This window comes from Schistocerca nitens, chromosome 8, assembly GCF_023898315.1.
Source record: "Schistocerca nitens isolate TAMUIC-IGC-003100 chromosome 8, iqSchNite1.1, whole genome shotgun sequence".
Taxonomy (NCBI): domain Eukaryota; kingdom Metazoa; phylum Arthropoda; class Insecta; order Orthoptera; family Acrididae; genus Schistocerca; species Schistocerca nitens.
Genome location: NC_064621.1, coordinates 307,231,133 through 307,257,482, shown reverse-complemented (window position 1 = coordinate 307,257,482; position 26,350 = coordinate 307,231,133). Strand labels below are relative to the sequence as shown.

The window sequence follows — 26,350 nt, the reverse complement described above, 5'->3', positions numbered from 1 at the left end:
TTTTGTAAGTCTATCGTCTAGTGGCTTTCCACTCAAAGATCACTGCATCCAAGCTACCCCGCTGTGAAGATTTTAAAAGGGTCGTTACTTCCAAAGTAATTCCATCTGCCTTCACCAATCCAGACCCCATCCCCCTCCCCTCCCTCCGGGTTATTAACACAAATCAGAATAGAGATATGGCCGACAAAATCCACGCACCACATTCATTATGAGCCTTAAATGCAACTATACTAATGGCTTATAAAACAAATACAAACAACAGGTTGTTGGTATACCATTAGATGTCTCTTGTCTGATACCCAATCACCTTAGACTGAACTACCAACTGTTCTTTTTGCTTTTCAGAACGAAGACCTGCAGGCAGCCCTCAACGCGCTGATAACCAGCTCTGACGAGGACAGGCTGCGCTTTGCACCTCTGTAAGTACTCACATTTCACGTAACAGCCTTTTCTTGATGCAGGCCGTATGATTTTTTGAGGCAACTTGCTCTTTGACACACAATTCCATGACATAAATCTACTGTAAACTAACAAATGCGTCGCCCTTCAATTCACAGGCATTAACAATTCTCCATTAACGAAACACGTTATCACTGAATTCCAGACCTGCGAAATAAAATTTGAAATACCATTAATCTCTCTACTTTCCGCTGAATTGGTTTCGACAGATGTCTCTAGTATACGACAACCTCCACCTGCATAATCCATAGCGTTTGACGGTCGGAAAGGACGTTGTGCTGTCACTGTAAACGATTTTGTGCGTTTAAATACCTGCTGGTAAAATACCAATACAACGACAGTCACCACGGTCAGTTGCTACCTGTGGCGACGGAGGGAGTCTTGTTAATATCTCAGGCGTATTTCAACTTATGCAGCACCAAAACTTTGTGAACTGAATCCATGAATATGTTCGCGTTACACCGCGTTTCTAACCCTGCGCGAATCTTGCTCTTAAAAGCGGAGATGGTTCGATAGTTCCTGACAGATTAAAAACCATACAACCTTGAGTTTCCTGGACAATGCTCTCGCCGAATGAGCTACTGAAGCACCGCCTTCAGTCTGCCCTACAGAGTCGCTTCTTCCGCTACCTCTCCGCCACTTTTCAAACTACACAGAAGCTCGTCTGTATATCTTGCTAGACTTAAGGGAGCTTGATTTAGTTATCGTTGTTGATGGAGAGAGCGCGGTAGTTGCATTAGTGCACTGTAGTTGACAGCGACACCAGACCTATTTAAGACTACAAACTTAAGTTTTTCAGTGACTTTAGAGTGAAGTGATAAGAACGTACCTATTTACTGGCCTGAATATGTCCGGTTTTATGCGTCCAAAACAGTATTTGAGACAAGTTTTAATTTTCTATTTTCATTAACCTCCTGTTTTCATCTCAAGAAATCTATAGCGGAAAGACTTGTTTGCTGGTGCAAGCGTATGGAGAACATGCTCTGTCGGAAGCAATGTGTGGAGAGTGGCTTCGGCGATTCAGAGACGACAATGTGACAAAATACGTCCAGATCGGTGTGATGTGTCACGTGCCGCTACAGCCGAGGCTGACAGTGAATGCTGTACGCTAGGAAACACAGTCACTCAGTTTTAATTGTGCACTTAAACACAAACGCCCGCAATGTATTCAGATGCTTGTCAAACCACATGTTGTAAACCGAGTAAAGGAAACAAAAGGATTTCGTACCCATCATCTTCAAGCGAAGTGTCGAGATGCTGCTGCTCACATCTATTACTTTCCCCTCTTTGGGGAAGTGTGAGGGGGAGTTTGTAGCCTTTCGGCTTTTACTCCCCTGTGAACGTGTGTGTGTGATTTTTCTATAGTTTTTTGATGTCTGTGACTTGTGATGTTTGTTGTGAGTGAGTCTGGTACTTGCCTGGGGTAGGCGAAAAGATTGGTGTTATATGGGAAGGAACTGGATTAGGGATTGGGTATTGGGATTTTCTCTTCGACTTAATCGTCGAAGATCGTCATAGGGCGCTTATGCTTATCGCGGGACATGTCATACCGACCTAGGGAATGGATGAGCGCGTTTCCGGATCTGGAAGAACCCTCATAGAAGGCCCTTGCCAGATCCTGGAAACGCTCTCTCAGGAGTGGGATTTCGGCTGCGGCGTGTAAGTCGTCTGTGGGGAATCCGAGAGGTAGGTGCAGTGCCCTTCTGAGGGCGCGGTTCTGCAGCCTCTGGAGTTTGTCCAGGTGCTGCTTTGCCGCGTATCCCCAGACAGGGCATGCATACTCCATTACTGGCCGGATCAGGGCCTGGTAAACATTTACTGCTACTGGGCAGGGAAGGGAGCTGGTTGCGTTCAGGATAGGGTATAGGATGGACATTCTGGCGCAGACCTTCCTGTGGATCTCGTCTATGTGGGGTTTCCACGTAAGACGAGAGTCCAAGGTTACGCCAAGGTACTTGGCGGTTCTGCGCCAGGGGAGTTGGATTCCATTTAGGTGAAGGTGGAGGGGGGGACGTTGGGGAGGTTCGCGCCTTCCGAGCCTGCGGGTAATCAGCATTGCCTGCGTCTTCTCAGAGTTGATGGTGATGCGCCAGCGACGGGCCCAAGTTTCTGTGTCATCTAAAACCTTTTGTAGCCTACGGATGACCAGGTCCTTGTTCGCGTTTCTCGTGTAGAAGGCTGTATCGTCAGCGTACTGTGCAGTGTGCACCAGGGGGGCCGTTGGTGTGTCCGCAGTGTACAAACTGTACAATACAGGCCCCAGGACCGATCCCTGCGGCACCCCGGCACGAATACGCCTTCTGGTGGAGGTGGCAGTTTCTACTTTGACGGAGAAAGTCCTATTTGTGAGATAGCTCTTGATGAGCTGAACTATACTCCCAGGAAACCCTTGTGTGTACAACTTGTAGAGTAGCCCTCTATGCCATACTGAATCAAAGGCTTTGGCTACGTCTAGTAGCACTATCCCGCAGTAGCCTCTGTGGTTGAAGCCCTCTGTGGCTGCTTCGACCATTCTCATGACCTGTTGTGGGGCAGAGTGGTTCTGCCGGAACCCAAATTGGAAATCCGGCAGAATTTGCTCTCTGGTAATATGTTCTTGTATGGGTCTTAGCAGGAGGCGCTCATAGATCTTGCTGAGAGTTGGCAAGAGGCTAATCGGCCTGTAGTGCTGCGGGAATAGAGGGTCTTTCCCTGGTTTGTGTATCGCGACCACTTCCGCATGTTTCCAGCAAGCTGGGAAAACACGGGATCGAGTAATCTCGTTGAGGACGTTCGCGAGGTGTGTGATTGCTGTGGGTGGGAGATTTTTTACTAACTGATTAGTGACACTGTCGTGCCCTGGTGCCTGTTTTGTAGGGAGGGACCTGATTACTCTTGCCACGTCCTCGGGGGCAAAAACTGTGGGTTCGTCTTCTGGGTCCTCCTCAGCATTGAGGAAGACGGCCAGTTGACGACGGACCACTCTTTCATGCTCATCATCCTGGGGTTCTGCCGCTTGGAACTGCTTCTCGAAGGAGTCGGCGAGGGCGTTGGCCTTTCCAGCATGGCTGTAGACCAGTCCCCGCTCGCCATGCAGTGGCGTCATCCTAGCGCGTCGTTTTGTAAACTGTTTGGTCGCTTGCCATAGAGTATGGTCGTCTACTTTGAGAGCTGTGAGGCGGTTTTGCCATTGCTGGTTTCTGTGCTCATTGAGCGCTACCTTCAGTTCTCTCTGTAGGCGATTGAGCAGCCTCCTGGTGGCCTGATTTCTGGTGATCTTCCACTCTTTTGCCACTCTGTTCTTATGTCGAATTTGAGCTAGCAAGTGTTCCGGGAGCTGTATTTGCGGCGGTGGGCCATCCCTTTGTGGAGGGGTGGCTTCTTCCGCTGCCTGCAAGATGGTGCCTGTTAGGTCTTGTAGCGCTTGCTCTACTGTTTCAGCAGTAGGTGGCGGAGCGCGAGCGATATCAGAGGCGACAGTTTCTTGGTATCGCTCCCAGTCTGTACGTTTGTACGACGTCTGGTATCGTGGGAGTGCTACCCATTCTCCCACATCGACCTCCAGAATCACTGGGTTGTGGTCGGAGGACATTCTGTTGATTGTCCTTGCGGTCACAAATCCTGCGATCCTCCTAGTGAGAGCTATGTCTAACACATCGGGCCTGCTTCCGTTTTTCGGAAAATGTGTGGGCTCGACTGGACCCCATGTTTCGAAGTGGTGGGTGTGCGCTAGTTGTTGCAGTTTGGCACCTGCTCTGGAGGTTACTCTAGAATTCCAATCAGGATGTTTGGCATTGAAGTCTCCCCCTATTATGAGTTTGCCTTCAATTTGCCCTAGAGCAGCTATGTCTCCCTCATCTATCTGGTCATGTGGGGGTCGGTAGACTGCAACAATTGTTAGGGGTCCAGTGGCAGTGGTTACCTCCACTGCCACTGCTTCGATTTTGTTGGTAGCTGGTAAGAATACCTGGTGGTGAGGGATCCCTCTTTTTACATATATGGCCACTCCTCCGCCTTGGGTTGGCCTGTCTTTACGGTAGGTAACGTAGTTGGGAACTGTCGCTTTTATTCCCGGTTTTAGGTGGGTTTCCCCCATCATGCATATGTCGATGGAGAACTCCTTCATGAGTTCTCTGAACTCGACCTCTTGATTAACAATGCCGTCTGCGTTAAAGACGCACATTGTCAGGCCTTGAATATTCGGTCGTCTATTCATGATGGGGTTTTGGTACTACTGAGGAAGTCGCAGAGGGGAGCGACTGCTGGACTGTTGCCTGAAGGGCGACGAGGATCTGTGTGTTCTGCTTCTGGGCTTCCCTGAATTCCTTCATCATTTCCATGACGAGGTTCATGGTCTGCACCATTACGCCTAACAACTGATCCATGGGGGGGGGGGAGTGTGTGTGGGGTTCCCTAGAGCTTCCTCCGTCATGGTGGACCTGGTCGTTGTTGCTGTGTGTTTCCCGGTGTTGTTCTCGTGATGGTGTCTGGTGTTGTGATGATTGGGCCACGCTTTCATGGTTCCTCGGAGGAGAAACCACTTCAGCATAAGTCGCCCTCGGTGTGTCCGGCCTTGGTTTAGCCCAGGCCTTGTCTGTGTGTGTTGTCGTGTTCGGTTTTCTTGTGTGTCTGGGGGGGTTTATGGTGTTTAGCTTATGTGTGTGGGGGGCGGCCTTTGCGCCCTTTGCCTGTTGTGTGTGTCTTTTGTGGACCTCACAACCTTGGTAGCCCGCTGTGTGGTTTTTGCCACACAGCGCGCACCTTATTTGCGGGTCCGTGTGCTTGAGTGTGCATGTCCTGGTGTCGTGGGCTTCGGCGCACTTCCTGCACCTTACTGGCATGGTGCAGTAGGCGGCGATATGGTTCAGGCCCTGGCACCTGAAGCACTGCACCGTCTTGTTCTTACGGCGCAGCGGTTCGGTGGTGACAGGCACAGCCAGAACTATCTTTATCTCCCTTTTGTTCTGAGGGATGTCCGGGAGTGTGGCCTGGTATAGTGGCCACTTGCTGTCGATGTTGCCCATCTGCTGGACCGCCTTTACGACGTACCCCTGGGCAGTCAAATCTGTTTTGATTGCCTGGGGGGACACTCGTCTTGGTTGTGGGGAACGTGTAGTGTGGTATGTTCTTGTTTTTAAAGAGTGTTTTGACTGCGGTGTAGTTTTCAAGTGTGTGCAGTGTGATTTTGATCTTGTCTCCACCTGCAGGTTTCGCCTGGAAACTGCCTCCCCCGATTTCTGACTTCAACAGCTCGAAGAGCTCTTCATAGCTTTGTGCAAACTCAGCTACAATTGGGGGGAGGTGGTGGGCGACTTGGTTCTGTGTTTGTGTTGTGATTTCTGTTGTCTCCGGCTCATCAGCAACCGCCTGAAACCTGTTCGGGGTGGGTTCCACTCCCCGGGCTGGTGGAAGCTTCGGCTGGCGAAACGTTTTCTTCGCCAGCACGAAACCATCCGAGTCCTGCCCGGTTACGCGGTTCCCTTCCAGTGCCGGTGTTTCCTGGACCCCTCCCAGTGCGGCGACAGGTGCTGTCGGGGGCGCTGGCTCCTCAGAGGGTGTGGAAGTGGTTGGGGTGGGGGTGGTGGATTTCTTCTTCCCCTTGGAGTGCTTCTCCTTCCTGTCCTTTCTTACACGCCGCTGGTTGGATGTGGTGGACTTGTGTGGGGGGGATTTAAGGTATTTGGAGCGGGTGGACGACTGAGACAAGGGGGTGGGTTTGGGGAGGATTTTGGTCGGCAGGCGGGTCGTCTGCTTGCCATTTTTCATGGTTTCAAGGAATTCAGGTAGTGCGTTGGTGGCGTGGGCAAGCAGGAGCGGGGGTAGGACGAGGTTAGGAGGGGTGGGATTGCAAGTACTGACACTGTATGAGGATGTTGGTGTTCTGTGTGGGGTGGCATTCTTTGCTGTGTTGTTTGCCACGTCCGGAACGGAGAGGGGGGTTGCTGCCAGGGGGGTGCCAGTTACAGCCATCGTTGACACCGTTAGGTGGCCCGGCTGCATTGCTGGCCCTATTCTCCTTGTGGACGCGGAGGTCTGATCGGCGGCGGCGGAAACCTTCTCTGCGGTTCCACGGCCGGCTCCCAGGTCCTGGCCCACATTTTCCCTAACCTTGGGGGGGGGGGGGGGCAGAGACTGACTCTGCGGCAGCTGAGGTGCTCGAGACGGCCGACCGCGCGGCCCGCGGCAACAAGAAAGCGCGCCTCGTGTCGTCGGCGGAGAGAGACCGCCGCGACCCCAAGGCGCCACTCGAGCTCGGCATACCACAACGACGAGAAGACACGACAACTCTGCCAGGCGACGCCATGCAAAATTTTCTCCCAGTGCCGTCCGTGCTAAGACCTCGACGCAAGTGCCCGTCAATGTTTTAATAAAAACAAAGCCGGTGTACACTCCTGTTTGTACTCCCGTGCAAGCGGGGGCCTATGGCTGACAGTACGCGAGTGAGAGGAGCGATGCTCAACCCTCGACTGCTACTCAGCGAGTGTCGAGATGCTGCTGCTGCTTACATCTAATACTTTCTCCTCTTTGGAGAAGTGTGAGGGGGAGTTTGTAGCCTTTCGGCTTTTACTCCCCTGTGTACTTGTGTGTATGATTATTTCTGTATTTTTTGGTGTCTATGAAATGTGATGTTTGTTCTGTGTGAGTCTGGTACTTGCCTGAGGTTTGGCGAGATAGTTGTAGTGGTTTGGGTAGGAGCAGGATTTGGGAATGGATATTGGGATTTTTCTCTTCGACTTAGTCGTCGAAGATCGTCATAGGGCGCTTATGCTTATCGCGGGACATGTCATACCGACCTAGGGAGTGGATGAGTGCATTTCCGGATCTGGAAGAACCCTCATAGAAGGCCCTTGCCAGATCCTGGAAACGCTCTCTCAGGAGTGGGATTTCGGCTGCGGCGTGCAAGTCGTCCGTAGGGAATCCGAGAGGTAGGTGCAATGCCCTTCTGAGGGCGCGGTTCTGCAGCCTCTGAAGTTTGTCCAGGTGCTGCTTTGCCGCGTATCCCCAGACAGGGCATGCATACTCCATTACCGGCCGGATCAGGGCCTGGTATACATTTACTGCTACTGGGCAAGGAAGGGAGCTGGTTGTGTTCAGGATAGGGTATAGGATGGACATTCTGGCGCAGACCTTCCTGTGGACCTCGTCTATGTGGGGTTTCCACGTAAGACGAGAGTCCAGGGTTACACCAAGGTACTTGGCGGTTCTGCGCCAGGGGAGTTGGGTTCCATTTAGGTGAAGGTGGAGGGGGGGGACGTTGAGGAGGTACGCGCCTTCCGAGCCTGCGGGTAATCAGCATTGCCTGTGTCTTCTCCGAGTTGATGGTGATGCGCCAGCGACGGGCCCAGGTTTCTGTGTCATCTAAAAACCTTTGTAGCCTACGAATGACCAGGTCCTTGTTCGCATTTCTCGTGTAGCAGGCTGTATCGTCAGCGTACTGCGCAGTATGCACCAGGGGGGCCGTTGGAGTGTCCGCAGTGTACAAACTGTACAATACAGGCCCCAGGACCGATCCCTGCGGCACCCCGGCACGAATACGCCTTCTGGTGGAGGTGGCAGTTTCTACTTTGACGGAGAAAGTCCTATTTGTGAGATAGCTCTTGATGAGCTGAACTATACTCCCAGGAAACCCTTGTGTGTACAACTTGTAGAGTAGCCCTCTATGCCATACTGAATCAAAGGCTTTGGCTACGTCTAGTAGCACTATCCCGCAGTAGCCTCTGTGGTTGAAGCCCTCTGTTGCGAGTCACGGAAGCTGTCGTGTCCTTGTCCAGTTGTCGCAAGACCATCGCCTTGCTCAATGACTCTGGACTGGAAAAGGACGTCATCAGGAAGCTGTACCCCAGAGCACCGGCACCACCACGGCTATATGGGCTCCCTAAGATCCACAAAGACGGAGTTCCATTGCGACCCATAGTGAGCACCATCAACTCACCGACATATGGTTTAGCCAAGTACCTAGCACAACTGCTCAAACCGATCGTGGGTCACTGTGAGCACCATGTCAAGAACTCGGCGGAGTTTGTGAAGGTACTACAAGGCTTTCGCCTGGATAAAGAAGATCTTCTTGTCAGCTTTGACGTCACCTCAATCTTCACACGAGTACCGCTGGAAGACTCCCTAGCGCTGCTCGAAACACGCTTTAGTGAGGACACAATAAAGCTGTTCCGGCATGTGTTAACAAACACCTACTTCAAGTATGGAGGCAAATTTTATGAACAAGTGGATGGTGTAGCCATGGGGTCCCCCTTAGCTCCAGGCATCGCTAATCTTTACATGGAGCACTTTGAAGACATAGCCCTGGACACCGCCCCATTGAAACCTAAAGCCTTTTACAGATATGTGGATGACACTTTTGTCGTGTGGCCACATGGCAGAGAGAACCTGCAAGACTTCCTGCGACATCTCAACAGCATACACAGCAACATACAATTCACCATGGAGGTGGAAGAAAACGGAAGCTTGCCCTTCCTTGACATTCTAATCAAGAGGCACCCTGATGGCACCTTGGGTCACGCTGTGTATAGGAAGAAGACACATACGGATTTATACCTTCATGCACAGAGTTGCCACCACCCAGCACAACGCAACTCAGTGCTTAACACTCTTGTGCACAGGGCCAAGTCTATCTGTGATGATGACAGCCTACCTGCAGAGTTACAACACCTAAGGAAGACCTTCCGCAGCAACGGTTATAATGAGACGCAAATCTCGCGCGCCCTACACAAGAGCAGGAAGGTAGACACACCAGAAGAAGAAGATGAGACCAGATGCCTGGCATTTCTACCATACGCGGGACCGCCAACAGCCAAGATCGCCCGCATTCTGGAGAAACACAACATCAAGACAATTTTTCATGCCCCAAGTAAAATTAAGGACATACTTGGCTCAGTCAAAGACCACCTAGGACTGCAGACTCCGGGCGTATACAGTATTGAATGTGAATGTGGTACGAAATACATCGGACAAACGCAGCGCTGCATCACGCAGAGGCGCTCGGAACACATTAGAAATGTACGCCTTGGTCAGACAGAAAAATCGGCGGTAGCGGAACATAGCCTTAACAAAGGACACACCTTCCTCTTTGAGGGTACGAAGAAGCTGTGTGACGCTAAAGGATTTTGGGATTCAGTTTTCAAAGAGGCTGTAGAAATTCGGTTAAACAGCAACCTGATCAATCGAGACACTGGTTTCCAACTTAGTACAGCGTGGAATCCCGCAATAACTAAAATTAGAAGAGAACGCTCCGGCACGAAGACGGTAGCGGCCACAGACGTATTAGGAACCGGCAGGAACTCGACGCCCGGTCCGCGCCGCGAACCCCCCACCACTGGCGCGGCGGCCGATTCCACAGGTACCTGATTGGTCGGCGCCCGGAATCAGTCACTGGTCCAGGAGCCTTTATAGGCCAACTCTCAGCAAGATCTATGAGCGCCTCCTGCTAAGACCCATACAAGAACATATTACCAGAGAGCAAATTCTGCCGGATTTCCAATTTGGGTTCCGGCAGAACCACTCTGCCCCACAACAGGTCATGAGAATGGTCGAAGCAGCCACAGAGGGCTTCAACCACAGAGGCTACTGCGGGATAGTGCTACTAGACGTAGCCAAAGCCTTTGATTCAGTATGGCATAGAGGGCTACTCTACAAGTTGTACACACAAGGGTTTCCTGGGAGTATAGTTCAGCTCATCAAGAGCTATCTCACAAATAGGACTTTCTCCGTCAAAGTAGAAACTGCCACCTCCACCAGAAGGCGTATTCGTGCCGGGGTGCCGCAGGGATCGGTCCTGGGGCCTGTATTGTACAGTTTGTACACTGCGGACACACCAACGGCCCCCCTGGTACACACTGCACAGTACGCTGACGATACAGCCTTCTACACGAGAAACGCGAACAAGGACCTGGTCATCCGTAGGCTACAAAAGGTTTTAGATGACACGGAAACTTGGGCCCGTCACTGGCGCATCACCATCAACTCTGAGAAGACGCAGGCAATGCTGATTACCCGCAGGCTCGGAAGGTGCGAACCTCCCCAACGTCCCCCCCTCCACCTTCACCTAAATGGAATCCAACTCCCCTGGCGCAGAACCGCCAAGTACCTTGGCGTAACCTTGGACTCTCGTCTTACGTGGAAACCCCACATAGACGAGATCCACAGGAAGGTCTGCGCCAGAATGTCCATCCTATACCCTATCCTGAACGCAACCAGCTCCCTTCCCTGCCCAGTAGCAGTAAATGTTTACCAGGCCCTGATCCGGCCAGTAATGGAGTATGCATGCCCTGTCTGGGGATACGCGGCAAAGCAGCACCTGGACAAACTCCAGAGGCTGCAAAACCGCGCCCTCAGAAGGGCACTGCACCTACCTCTCGGATTCCCCACAGACGACTTACACGCCGCAGCCGAAATCCCACTCCTGAGAGAGCGTTTCCAGGATCTGGCAAGGGCCTTCTATGAGGGTTCTTCCAGATCCGGAAACGCGCTCATCCATTCCCTAGGTCGGTATGACATGTCCCGCGATAAGCATAAGCGCCCTATGACGATCTTCGACGATTAAGTCGAAGAGAAAATCCCAATACCCAATCCCTAATCCAGTTCCTTCCCATATAACACCAATCTTTTCGCCTACCCCAGGCAAGTACCAGACTCACTCACAACAAACATCACAAGTCACAGACACCAAAAAACTATAGAAAAATCACACACACACGTTCACAGGGGAGTAAAAGCCGAAAGGCTACAAACTCCCCCTCACACTTCCCCAAAGAGGGGAAAGTAATAGATGTGAGCAGCAGCAGCCTTTATAGGACCGCGCAACACAGCATCTCGACACTTCGCTTGAAGATGAAGGGTACGAAACCCTTCGAAACGTTGCGAGAAGACGACGCCTTTACTCGGCTGATCACCCGAGAAGATTTCACGAATGGAATACGCCGAGAAAGTCTCAAATCACATGAAACAAAAGGACTTCGAAGGGATTGCTTATCCCACTCGCCATGTTCACCATACATCGCTCATTCCAAATACTATTTGTTTCGCTCAATGCAATATAAACTTTTGTTCAGTATTTCATATCTCTCAGCGATCTCGAAAATTGGCCCCATGAGCAGATCGGCTCCAAAGAGCTTGCATTTTTTTATCGCGGGATCCCCTTTTTAAGTGATACATGAGAAACGATTTAGCTGCTGAAGGTCATTACTTTCGGTAAATTATCTGATACAGTCGTTTTAAAAAATGAAAATGGGTCTTCTGTCCATCAAACAATGAGAAATTATTGAAGTACTCAGAATCATAATGAAAGCGTATTTCTGAATTATGGTTTAGTCTTGGCCTAGCGAATCGTTTCATGATGAATCCCACCCAGCAGTGGACAACACGCTCTTTTAAAATTTCCTGGGTTATTTATTCTTGAATAATCCCCAAGCTGTGACTATGTTATTTCTGCGCAACATCTTACCTTCCAAGACTTCTAATCCATCAAGGGCTACATGAGAGTTTCTGTGAAGCGGGTTAGATTGGAGATAGTTATTAGCAGAAGTTGTAAATGAGGGCAGTGTGTCGTACATGAATGACCACTGCCCTTGAAAGACAAGTTCTGCGTTCGTATCCACATCAGGCCCACGGTTTTAATCTAAGATATTAATGTTTCACATTAATATAATATAATATCAAGTGAACCATCAAAAATTTTCTGCGAAAGTAGGGTCGTAATCCCAGTACGAAGCCCTTGTTACTAAAAACAGTAATTCTAATATGTCATATATAACTGGCTACTACTCTTCGTCATTCCTGCAGTGTGATAACTGTGACAGTGTGATGTACTGAGGAGTGGTAGGGAGAGAGTGAAATGTGGTGGGTTGGAACACTACATTGGTTCAAATAGCTCTGAGCACTATGGGACTTAACATCTGAGGTCATCAGTCCCCTAGAACTTAGAACTACTTAAACCTAACTAACCTAAGGACACAACACACATCCATGCCCGAGGCAGGATTCGAACCTGCGACCGTAGCGGTCGCGCGGTTCCAGACTTAGGTGCCTAGATCCGCTTGGCCACGCCGGCCGGCGATACACTACATTGCAAAGTGCTTTGTAATCGGTGAGAAAACTGGAAATTAAAGTAAGCGAGAATTTGAGACGTGGTGTTTAGCAGATGACGCTGAGATATAAAAGCTCTGATTAGTTAATAATTGATTGTCTCTGTAGAACCCACGATGAAAGAAATAAATGGGAAAAGGGTAAAAATAAGAACAAGGACGGACAAATATTTTCTGAAACGATTTGTTTGAAAGTAAGAAATAAGAGAGTAAAGAAAAATTTGACGTACCTTTTCAGGACGCTCGAAATCAAGTGCTGCAAATGAGGCACATGTTTTATTTCTTACTTCTAGACAAATTATTTCCCTAAATATTTGACCGGTTGTTGAAATTTATGTCGCATAATAGGGTATACGGTCCCTTGGCGGTATAAAAAATTGAAGCTTCTAAGTGCACGCAATCAAAAGATACGGTCACTTAAGTCGCATATTTAGATACCCGCAAAATTCACTCATTAGAACCTCAGGGTACTTCTCCCTGACCTATAACCGTAAAATTTAGCGAGTTGCAAGGTTTCACAGTCCACAGAAAATTGTTAATTAGTAATTATATCACACCAAAAAATTATTTCCAGGATGGAGTGATGACAGTATTAAGAAACGAATAGTAGCTGTTCACCATATAGCGGAGATGCCGAGTAACACATAGACGCAACAAAAAGACTGTCAGACAAAGCTTTCGACCAAGCAGGCCATCATCAGAATAGACTAAACACACACACACACACACACACACAAAACACTCTCTGGCTGCTAAGGCCAGATGTGAGCAACAATGTATAGTGGGAGAAGCAATTTATGTGTTGGGCCAAGGAAGAGGCTCGGGCGGGGAGGGGGATGGATAGCCGGATAGGAATGTGGGACAGTGTATTGCTGATCTGCATTTGTTCAGATATCGCCAGTCATTAATCCTCACCAACGTAGCCCTGCAAAACCACGCCAATAAGGCCCAAACCTCCACGCAATACCTCCTCCACATCTGTAAAATTCTTCTGCCATGCAATCACAAATTACTGGGTTCCATATGAAATACTAAAACTCTTACATTCCGCAAACTAGATTGTTATGCACAACGCCACCTCAAAACACTCTCTGTCCTGTCCACTTCCTTCTCCCACATTGCACTACCGCTATCCACCACCTCTACACCAATCTACAAATCTCTGGCACAGCCACTCGTAGCTAACAAATTCTGCCTTGTAGATCTACGTTTACCCCACCAACTCCCTGACTTCACCATATAGGGTGCAGACCCTAAACATATCAGAAAACCTTTAGCCTCACAGAAGTATTAGTTCTTCCCAGAGCTCTCACATTTTGCCCAACCACCTAATTCAGTCATGCAGGTCTTGTTAAGGACCTTCTCTTCTCCTGGTTCCTAAACCGAAAACTTTTCGCCACTAACCCTGCCAATCACACTCAACCAAAGACCAATGTTCAACCCTGCCTGACACGGTTCACTCTACCATCCAAGCATGATCCAATCTTCCCCCCCCCCCCCATGCCCTCAAATCACTTCGTTAGTTTTCCAGAATTTCTTAACATCAGGCCTTACCTCACCGTCATTCCCTCATTCCCCAAATCCATCAACATGGAAGCTAACATTAGATCTGTAGGAAGAACAGCAATCAAGCACCTAAAACTGATCCCAATCTTATAATCCTACCTTCTGACAAAGGCTCCACTACTATTGTTTTAAACTGATTACCAATCAGTTGTCAGTTTCATCCATCCACAAACCCTGCCACAGTGACTCCTGAAATCCTTAGCCCCATCCCGGAAACCCTCACTGGAGTCCAGTCCTCTCCTCACCCCTACCATTCACTGGATTTCCTCTACATTCTTCGTAGTCCATAAATCCATCCACCCAGGTTGCATCTTTGTGGTTAGTTACTGTGTCTCCACTGAGATAATCTCTGGTCTCATAGACCAACACCTTCAGCCTATTATCTGCATCCTACTCTCCTATACAAAAGATACCAACCATTTCCTCCACCAATTCTATACAGCACCTGTTCTTTTACCTCATAGTGCCCTGGCCATCACTGATGATCCATCCCCCTAACGCCTGTAGCCTTGCTGCAATTGCACACTACCTGTAGCAACGCCTGCATGGACTCCAAATGTACAACTTCGTTCCTAGTCACCATGACCATCTACATCCTGGCCCTTTATTACTTCCCCTTTGAAAGAGTCATCTACAAATAAATCCAGGGTATGGGTATGGGTACTCGCATTGCACCATCCTGTGTCAACCTCTTCTTGGATCATCTAGAGGAATCGTTTCTAGCTCAGAATCCCAAGTCCCTCACCAAGTCTAGATTGATTGATGACATCATCATGATCTGGGTCAAGGACGAGGACCCCTATCCTCTTTATTCCAGAACCTCAACACCATCTTCTGCACTCGCTTCACTTGGTCCTCCCAACAAGCCACATTCCTCAGTGTTGACTTCCAACTAAAGATGGTTACATCAGTACATCTCTCATATCAAACCTATGACCCACTATTAATATCTCCACTTTGACAGCTGCCTCTCTCTCTTCCATAGAAAGATATCTGTCCATACAACCTAGTCACCAGTGGCTGTCACATCTTTAGTGACAAGTAGTCGCTCAGAAAATATACCGAGGGTTTCACTGAGGCCTTCACAGACCGTAATTGTCATACCAACCTTATGCAAAAACAGATTTCCCATCCCTTATCTCTTGTCACAGCCACCTGCGAAGTCCTACTGTCCCACCAGAGTGGAGCATTTCTCTCACGAACAAGTACCACTCTGGACTGAAGCAAGTGAATCATTTATCTGCCAGTGGTTCGACTACTTCTTGTTGTGCCTTGAAATTATTAATGTCCTATAAACTGCCATACCCACCCCTCCCACAATATCCCCGTCCATTCTTACACAGGCCCTGCTCCTAACCCTTTCTCTCAAGGCTCATATCTCTGTAATAGACTTAAATGCAATCCCTGTCACATACATCCTCCGACCACTACCGGCTCAAGTTAGGTGACAAGCATCACTAAACCCATCACAAGCATCACTTATCCCATCTACAAGCTAAGCTGCAACCACTGTGCTGCATTCTATATGGGAAAGAGAACCAACAAGTTTTCTGACCGTGGTTGCTCACCAACAAAATGTGGCAAAAAACAACAGCACCACTCGGTTGCTTGCCACACTACCCAATAAGACGTTCTTAGTTCCAGTGACTATGCTATCCGGTACTTGCCCACGAGCTTGAGCATTTCTTAACTGCATGGGTGGGAACTCTCCCCACAATATATCCTACATTAATGTAACACTCCTGGTCCTTGAGCCACCTACACTCTTCCTGTTCCCATTCAATTCCCATTTATTCCACGAATGCACTCACAGTTACTTTCACTTCACTCCTTTCCCGCCGAAAGCCCCTGCTTCTGTCTAAACTCGTGGCTGCACCTACCAGGCCGTATCAATGTCGATAAGACAAAAAATCGCCAGGTGATTTCAATTCTGAGAATGGATGATTTGACTGTAAGAATAATTAAGAGCGCGAGCTCTAGTTACACCTAGGAAATTGCTTTTTTAGTTTCAAGATTTGTTCAGGAAGCGTGAAACACAGTATATTTAACTATGGATCAGTGTACTATTATTGTTATGACTGTATAGATCAGCAGGATGCAGAAATGGTTCCATTAATGCTGTTTTTTGATATTTGTTTTATTACCTCAACATGATAGAAAGAATTGCACAATGTACACACCAATGTAAATTTTTATGCACTGACACTTGGTTAACATAGCTATTAGCATCTGTTCGTGAAATATTTAAGTTTTCCAGCGAGTCACTCGATAAGGTCTTGTTAATTACTCTAATTATTGTCATCCAATTAAATCTTTCTTTGCAAAACTAGACTCCAAGGTGGTCCACGTGATATTTCATTTATCTATTTCTCACTCGGTTGTGTCTATGAAAATTCGGACAATGTCCGTTGTGTAATTTCTAGGGAGTCATGTTTGCCCTCACATATTTGGCCATCAATAAATATGAAGGGTACGGTTCACTGAACATCTGCTAAGACATCAGCGAATAACGTCCGCGATACAAAAAGGTGCCATCGATGACGGAACTCTTAGAGGAAGTTGGAGATTGGAAGATATTCAACAAATAATTGCAGATCTTAGTCAGATATGTAAAGGTTAACACAGTAGGGGAAATCGTGACCAATCATATCAAAAAAGTCTGAAGACTGATGAACTGAAAACAGTGACCTGAGAGGGTGATGGTAAATAGTTACATCCTACTGACTAATTTGGTAGTTTCTCACCTTAAATCTGCGATCGTCCGTACATTTCTGACAGTATGTATATGGGTGCTGGCTGGGAGTTTCATTCAGTATTATTTCCACAGAAAGTCCCAGCTCTTTACCATTGAATCCACATCTAGATCCATATACTTACTCAATATATCGTTTTGTTTTATTCACCTAATGCAGATGCCATTCTTTTTTCTGTGTTGTACACGGGATGCGTATTGGGATGTAGAGCCTAAGCATTCCGCAAAATCATGGTGGCCATTGTAACGCACGTTACGCAAGATACCAGCATACGCGCCTCACATACATCAACTAAATTAAATAATTACTGATAATGTCGATATCCCGCACATTCGCTAATAGTAAAACAGTCAATATCTGGAGATTATATACTCTGTGAATGACTATGCAGGCCGAGAAAACTGGTTGAGGACCAACCGGTGTGATCGTTACCCGAAAGGTTCCTTTTCCTGGAATTCATATATTTGGTACGGGTTAACATGAATCAACATTCCTGAATGTCTGAAAACACCTCCCCTGATAAGCCCAAACATTATGCCACCTGGTGGCGTTGGATGATGAATAGTGTCGCTGAGGGCACGTGACGCGGTAACGTAAGTATGTAATTGGGGCAGAAACGGACGGGGGATCACCTAGCGAACATATGAGCTCCGCAGCAGACCACCCATACATGTTCACATGCTGGCCCTACAAAATCGTAAGTTACAATAATAGTGGGCGCGGGACCATCGGAACTCGACCGTCGATCAATGGAAACGTTTCAGCTCTTCGGGTGAATCAATTTTTTGCTACACTAAGAAGGTGGTTGTCTCCCCGAACGCTGTTAACAATCTCGAAAGGTGCAGCGCGCCCTGGACGCAGGCTGGTGTGAACAGTATTATGCGATGAGAGGAATTTCTGGCGCTTGCATGGGACCTGCGGTAGTAATCGAAGACAAGCTGACCGCTAGAACCACCTGCATCGCTTCACGCTAAATGTCTTCCCCGGCAGAGATGTCGTTCGTCAGCAGTATAACTGTCTGTGTCTCGCAGCCAGAACCGTGCTACACTGGTTTGAAGAGCATTGTAGTGAACTCTCGTTGATGTCTGAGCAACGCCTGACGTAAAGCGTGTGGGACCCATCTCGGTCGGTATCGGGCACCACCACTGCATACGCAAATCAAGTACCCATTATTTACGGAAATGATATGAACTGTGCGTTGACACCTAATGCACCCCCCCCCTTCCCACAAACCTACCAACAACCTGTCGGATCCCTGATACGCATTATATGTAATGTAATTCTTTCCAAAGACAAACTGTTAAGCGGGTGGTCAAATATTTTTTCCTTATCGGTGTATTTCTTAACCTTATTCCCCCATCATAATGCCTGAGAGTGGACCCCATAATCAATCTTAATTTTCGTTGACGCTAGAAGTAAAATTCAAGCCAGTTTTTTCAAAGATATCTTATAGTCACCAAATAAACTGGAAATCCGGTAGAGAAAGGATTTCTCAGAAAATAAAGCTGATCAAATTGTATCTTTTCGCGATCATTCTCTTCACCGGTAATGGTTGTTTCAAAAAATACTTTAAGGATATGAAAAGGCTAACTGTGTCTGTTCAAGAGGGACCTACATTCGCTGTGGATAGGAAAATTCCATACACTTACATCAATTTGTTTTATGCTGGAGTTCCAAATGTTTTAATTCATATAAAGTTAGAAGGATCACTTTGATGCTAAATATTCTAGAGGTTAATGATAAAACAAATGAACTGTACAATTCGTTGAAGAATTATCGTTATTATGAAAACTATTAACACAGCGTCACGTAAAAGCCCGAAACATATTGTTTAACGATAATTCTGCAGTCGATATTCTACTGCAGGGGATGAAATTTGTACACAGGAGCCATAATTATGTAGAAATGTATCAAAATAAAATTTCCCCCTGAGACAAATGAAACACATTCAACAGATTTTTAATTTCAAGCAAAAAATACACGAAAATTTTATTTACAAAGTGGAATTGGTGTTGTGCCAAGGTATGTAAACTAATGGTTATCTAAATGGACAAATGAAAATGATTCTGGATTGTGATACTCGTGACATCACTCCGTTTCGAGAACTGTTATGTGTGAAAGAGTATGTGTTATAGCCTGCCCCACTGTTAATACTGGTGCTTTTTACCCGAGAATATATTCGGCCCAGCTTTGAACGTTGTTTGGAAAAAGTCTTACATCAGAATGCACAACTAAATCTTCTTCTGTGAGAAGAAATTGCTGTTTTCTTAATTTCATCAAAACTCTCAGTTCTGAACACGTGAGCTAACTCTGTAACTCGCACAGTCCTAGCTGATACTTGTCGCTGAGGCTGATGGGAGCGACAGTAAATGGGAAACTCCTTTACGGTCCTTCTATCAGCCACTGTGCCTAGTGTCAGCTAGGACTCCGCGAATAGCACATTTTTGATGTTCTTTCCTGTATTGGGTTCGAAACTGATGTGTGCGTGAATGAAGGGCACCCCTGGCAGCATCGGATCATTACCGGCCTCTCGTCGGCTCACGCCACCTTCAGGGCTGGGGGCAGGTGGTAGTATCGTCCAGTTCTCTGTTAGATATCCCAGTCGCAATTTAGCGATTTGGTATTGTACCGCACGTTCGGGATGCGTGTACACTTTACTTCTAACGGGTGATATAACGCAACATCACACGGCGTCATCAGTAAATGGTACAACGTCGTAGCACATACTCACTACGGCATCTGTGACTATATCTATCACGCTTCGACTCACATAAAGGAACCATACACACACTTAATGTTTTTCCTTTATTCTGGATCAATCATTAGCATTACCCCAGAAATAAATGAAAAGTAACACTATTTCCCCAGTTCTATACACGGTTTTGGGGAGTTTTTACCGTGACGTTAAGGTAAATTTGGATGCTGGCAAAGCGTTATCATTTACTCTCAACTGGGGAACCCTCTTCCACACTTTCACATCGCCTAATATGTTGAAAAACAACCCACTTTACTCCATAGAGTAAATAACAAAAGATGAACAAATTAGTACTTAATACAGTAAAATTTAATTATTACTGTATCAGAAGGCTATGTAAAGATTTCAGAAAACATTCTGAACTTACATTTGATAACAGAGTATCAGATCAATAAATTTCTTATTTCTCAAAAGAAGTAAATGTTAGGGCCAATGATTCGTCGTTACTGACTCTAGGTACTTTGTGATACTGGCCACTAAATGTCATTAGCCTCCCTCAGCAAGCCAGATGAGGTCTGCTTACTAAATATTATAGCAATAACAAAAATTACGGATTTTTACATGAAATATAGAAACCGAAATCGGTGTTTCGATTACACAAAACAACTACCATATCAGTGATGTGCGTGTGAGGAGAACCGTCGTCCTCTGTGTCATATGTTAGTGTTCAATACTCACAGGCTAGAAACGAGGGTATGTTTTCTGAACAGTATGTCTGAAGTGTTACGAACAGAGCTAAGGCTCAGTCAAAAAAGTCGTTATATGTACAACGGTACAAAAATGTAATCAGAAAATACGTGAAACTGAAAAACCAACTTCAATACGCGTGGATTACGTGTTAATAGCTATACAGACTCCGAAATTCTGATTCATGGAGAAACCTTACAATTACTTACATTCTGTCCTCAATATTTGCCTTAGGTTTTTTCTGTATTTCCATTGATGTTCCCTTTAGGACACTAGCGTCTTTCAAGTAAATATATTGATCAGTGTGAATAGATCAGTACTTAACAGCAGCCACAGTAGACAGGAATATCTCCAATCTATTTCTAACAGAGACTACTCTCTAAACGTAAATGTAGGACGTAACGCGCGTAACACCGTACCGATGATAGTATACGACAAAACCAATGGCAATGCGCACTAACAATGGTGAAATGTTTGAACCACTGCATATGTCGGTGCACGCCGATGGCGGGTATTAATAGAGCGAGAGCATTAGCCATAGTCTTCCTTTGACAGTCGGCAGACTGAGTACAGTTTTATGTTGAATGGACAGGGACACAACAAGGCTTGGACAAAAATATAGATGTTCCACAAGAAATCCATGCTGGCACATAAATGCAGATGCTAGCAAAGCGCGGATGGTGCGTTGCAGTATTTGGCCACGAACGGCACCTGTGCAGTATCCTCAACATGCTGCATGTATCGTTCGTGGTCAGAACAGTGTTCTGTGTAGTTGTGAATGCATTGTCTGGGACCAAAGTGAATTCGAAAGGGGGCTCATTGTTAGTGCCCAGTATCCAAAATTTATACTGCATACGGGGAAAGTGGAAAAATATCATTCGCTAAACCACAACACATACGAATACGTATGTTGAGTGAATGTGACGGAGGTCGATGAACAGGATAGTGAGGAAAAATAACAGGACCATAGTTGCTAAAGTCTCTGCAGAGCTGTATGCTGACCTCGAGAACCCTGTCAACACCAAAACAACAAGAGAGGAGCTCCGTCATTTGGAAACTGCAGAACGAACTGGAAATCCAAAATCACTCGTCAGTGGTGCCGTAAGAGGAAAATGTTGTGGCGGAGGCATAAAACCTAGACTATGGAGCAGGGGATGAAAGTAGTTTAGTCGGATGAATCTATTTCACTCTATTTCCGAGTTCTGACTAACGTCCAAAGAGTCGAATATAGCGCCAGTTAGGTGGTGATTTGGGAAGCCACATCGTGGTCATACCTGGGCCCCACGGTTACTCTGGAAGGTCGATTATTGCCAGACCATTTAGGTGGTGATTTGGGAAGCCACATAGTGGTCATACCTGGGCCCCACGGTTACTCTGGAAGGTCGATTTTTGCCAGGGACTGTGTAACCATTTTCTCTCATTTGATAATGGTACAATGTTCGTCCCCTAACTATGTTCCAAGAAGACAGGGGGCTTGTTCATATAGCTCGTATCGTCCAGGACTAGATCTAAGCTTGTCAATACTTTGCTGGAAGAATTATATAACATTCCACTGATAACAGCACAGAGCATATATTTATCGATTTGGACACCACTGGATTGTACTTTGGCTTACAAAGGGTTTCCTGCACCGTACTAGGCATGGTAATGTGTTGTGTTTTTGGAGTTTCCGAATGTTTGTCTCATCCATGTACACTGGTATGTCATTGTGATATCCCAGCCAACCAGATTGGGAATCAAAATGGCTTCCTATTTTATTTTATCAGTTACTCCCTACTGGGAAGACGACAGGCTGCTGCAGAACTAGGTTCTCTTCGGCCAGATACTCTAGTAGGCATGGAGTGTGGCAGAGTGATTCTCAACTGGAAACGGTTGAAAGGGATACCGAGTTCCTGCATTTACCATTTAATCTACACGAAGCCTTTGGTAAATGTATAATTTAATGATCTGGGGTACTTAACATTCCATATTTTACAGAGAAGGAGTCGATATAGGAGAATAATATTAACTGAAAGAATGCAAGAATGGTTCAGTACATAGGTCAGTGGATATGACGTCATAAACACTAAGAAGCATGAAACAATGCCGCATCGTATGTAACCTATAAATTTGGTAACTTGAGATACTAACAACATTCGTGATACATTTCGCAGACAATAGCCACATACATCGCTGAATATACCGACAAAATTAAATCATTGTACAGCACATAGTGCAGAAGAAATGACATCATAAACATTCAGTTACGTGAAAATGAAACTGCAGAGTAAAATTCGTTATAGTTCCAGGTGAATTATGTGAACAAATAAGTGTTAAATACTTTACATTAATGTTTAATGTACGTGACAAAGCCACAGCGTCGAATGCAACCAAACTTGGTACACACATTACTTGCTACCGAGAAAGAAAGTTATGTAGCTAGTTACATATTTCACAGATCATTTGAAACTTTCTTTAATAGATATGATGTGGAACTAGTCGGTTAGCAGGTACGTATTCATGAATAGTGTTACCATTAATGAACACATTATTGTTTTTAGTCCTACTCAGGCAACTAGACTAATTTTTTTACATTGTCTACCAGTTTTTAAGCAAAAATTCGTCAATGGAATAGTATGAATGTTTACTATCAAAAACAGTCTTGATCACAATTTATTTATTACGGTGACCGTTTTCGACCACTACTGTGGTCATCTTCAGACCAATAAGTAAGAACCTCCTTCAGTGGTAAATCACCGGTCACTGTAATAAATAAATTGTGATCAAGACAGTTTTTGATAATAAATATTTGCAACACTTTGATCACTGTGCACTCTAACAATGTATTCAAAAGGAATAGTATGAGTTGTACAGGACAAATGATTTTATGTCATATTTACAATTTGCTTCACTACCTGTCAGACGATTTATGTTATTGAGAAATGATCAAAAATTTTCGTCGCTGCATATTGGACTCCTTTCTGAGGCGTTGACAGGTTTCACAATGAACAATAAAGGTAATTTATCCCTCTGGTGTTGTAGGTGCGGACGTCACTGATCTTCTCACATTGTGATGGATTATTAATGACGGATTTCATTATCGAATATATGTGTCATGACGGCGCATTTAAAAAGCCTGGCGCCTTGAAGAGGTACACACGTGAGATCCGTCGGTGAACATCACATATAATTCTTACTACACGTTTTGTGCACTCTGTACTTACTCTCTATGTGATAAGTTATTCCAGAAACTTATTCCGTAAGACATTATTGAATATAAATATGCAACATATGTCAGGAGGCTGATAGGTTTGTTTCCAAGATTAACATTTGTACGAAGTGCTAAAGCCGATAAAATTAATTATTTGAGAAGCTTAGTAACATGTTTCTTCCACTTCAAGCTTTCATCAACATGCGAACGAAAAATTTAGAGTATTCTACCCTATCTATTGAGTTGCTTTGTGCTACATCAGTTGTTAGTGTGACTGTTTGTTGTACGGAACTGAATGTAATGCGGTTTTTCAAAATTTAGGGGGCATACATTTTCAGAGGGCCACTTTATAATCTCTCGGAAATTATTTTTTACCAACTATTCTGTTGCTTTCTCTCTAATGCGATTTATAATAACAATGGTATCGTCTGCTATGTTAGCAATTTCGCTTGTTGAATAGTAAGTTAAAGGCCATTAATTTAATAGGGAATAGGATGGGCTTAGAATTGAACCCTCTGGGACCATCTTTGTGATTTTTTTTCCCAATCACTAAGATTTTCTACCATTCCGACATTGCCTAAATTATTTAGCACAAGCTTTTGCGTTCTGTTTGTTAATATGATTCAAACCAGCTGTGCATAAAGCCAGCAATTCTAATAACCTGTGGTTATAAGAGGGCAACCTGATCTACACAATCAATCACCAAGGACAGATCACAAAAAATACCAACTGGCCATGTAGTGCTATTTAAGGCGTGTACTGTTTCATGAGTAACTATATAAAATTCTCAGTCAAGTATCCTTCTGGTATGCCAATTGCGATTGTGAAGCAAGCTTTTCCACTTAACTGTGTTATACTCTGAGTATATTACTCTTTCAATATTTTCAAAAATGTTATTAAGGACATTGCTTATTAAGTTGGAACAATTTTTTCAGGATTTTGTTTGAAACTTCATCAACTCTAAAAGAGCTTTCGTTATTCACAATTTTTATAATTGTTTAAATTTCAGTCAATAATGATAGAGTTCTTCTGGTTGTGTAATGTTTTGTGGAATGACATTTTTAATATATTCTCTTGCTTCTTCAACTGAACCACGTAATCCCATATTTGCTGCTACCTTTACAAAGTGAATGTTAAACGTAATTACCGCTTGAGAATTATCAGTCGCAGCATTGTGATTCAGTTTAATTGTTATGGTGTGACTGGCTGTCCGGCCTCCTGTTTGACGATGTGTCATATTGTTTTCATCTTATTACCTGTATTACTTATTTCTGTCAGGAAACGCACGCCTTCTGCACATTTTAAAGACTTTCCCTAACACATTACAGTATTCTTTTTTACCGTTAAGTAATGTTGGATCCTTACTTACTCAGGCTTCACATAAATTTCCCTCTTTCCATTACTTTAGATTTTAAATCCCTTGATTATCTATAGCATAATTTTTTCAATAGCTTTTTTGAATAATTTATTAGGAAAGCAGCTTTAAAAACTGTCACAAACTTATTATGGAATCAATTTAATTTAATATTAACATCTGTTTCCACATATACGTATCCTACATCACTCATTTCGCTTACTCCCTTAGCAACCTCCTATTAGGATAAGGGAGAGAGAAGGACTGGTGAGAGATGCGGAGGCGATGGACCTTAAGGAGGGGGGGGGGGAGTGTTGGAAAAGAACAGAGGGGGAAGAAACACATGAACAGAGGGGTGAGTAATAGTTGCACAGAGAGAACGATAGGAGGAAGTGGATAGAGACTGGAGCGATGGAAGTGGACAGAAACGGAGGGAAATCGAATCTGAACAGATTGAAGATAGGATTAAATACACTCATGCTCATAAATTAAGGATAATGCTGATACATGGTGAAACAACACTCTGCTGGACGATTTGCGGGTTTAAATCACCTCGGAGTATGACCATGCGGTGCATTTGACATGCGGTTGTCGAACGGTGGCGCGGCAGCAGTCCGCATGCGCAGAGGTGTGTTGGTGCATTGCAGAGTACGATGCAGCGAGTAAGTGTGCAGACGTTTCCAGACGTGCTAATGATAATTGTGTGTTGAAAATGGCTCAAAGAACACATATTGATGGACGTTATGAGGGGTAGAATACTAGGACGAATGGAGTGTCGTCAAACACAGCAGGTCATAGCACGGGCCCTCCATGTGCCACGAAGTGTGATCTCAAGATTATGGCAACAATTCCAGCAGACAGGATACGTGTCCAGGCGCTACAGTACGGAATGTCCACAGTGAGCAACACCACAAGAAGACCGATATCTCACCGTCAGTGCCCGCAAAGTAGCACAGAGTACTGCAGGTAGCCTTGCTCGGGACTTTACCGCAGCCACTGGAACTGTTGTCTCCAGACACACAGTCTACAGACAACTGAACAGACATGGTTTATTCCCCGGTCACCTGCAAGTTGCATTACACTTATCCCTGGTGACAGGAGTGCCCGTAAAGCCTGGTGTCAAGAACACAGTACATGGTCACTGGAACAGTGGTCCCAGGTAATGTTCACGGACGAGTCCAGGTATAGTCTGAACAGTGATTCCCGCCGAGTATTCATCTGGCGTGGACCGGGAACCAAATAACAACCCGTTAATATCCTTGAAAGGGACCTGTGTGGAGGTCATAGTTTGATGGTGCGAGGTGGGATTATGATTGGTGCACGTACACTCCTGCATCTCTTTGACAGAGGAACGGTAACTGGTCAGATATATCGGGACGTCATTTTGCACCAGTATGTCCGCCTTTTCAGGGCGCAGTGCATCCTACCTTCTTCCTGATGGATAATAACGGACGGCCCCACCGAGCTGCCATCGTGGAGGAGTACCTCGAAACAGAAGATATCAGGCGAATG

General features: G+C 45.8%; 1 protein-coding gene across 1 annotated transcript in view; it reads left to right on the top strand.

Moving 5' to 3' along the window:
* LOC126199540 (head-specific guanylate cyclase-like) overlaps positions 1-26,350 on the top strand; it is a 512,825-nt gene that overhangs the window by 203,348 nt on the left and 283,127 nt on the right. Inside the window, exon 2 of the mRNA XM_049936460.1 lies at positions 346-419. Within this exon, the coding sequence (XP_049792417.1) occupies positions 346-419 (74 nt within the window). The remainder of the gene's footprint in view (positions 1-345; positions 420-26,350) is intronic.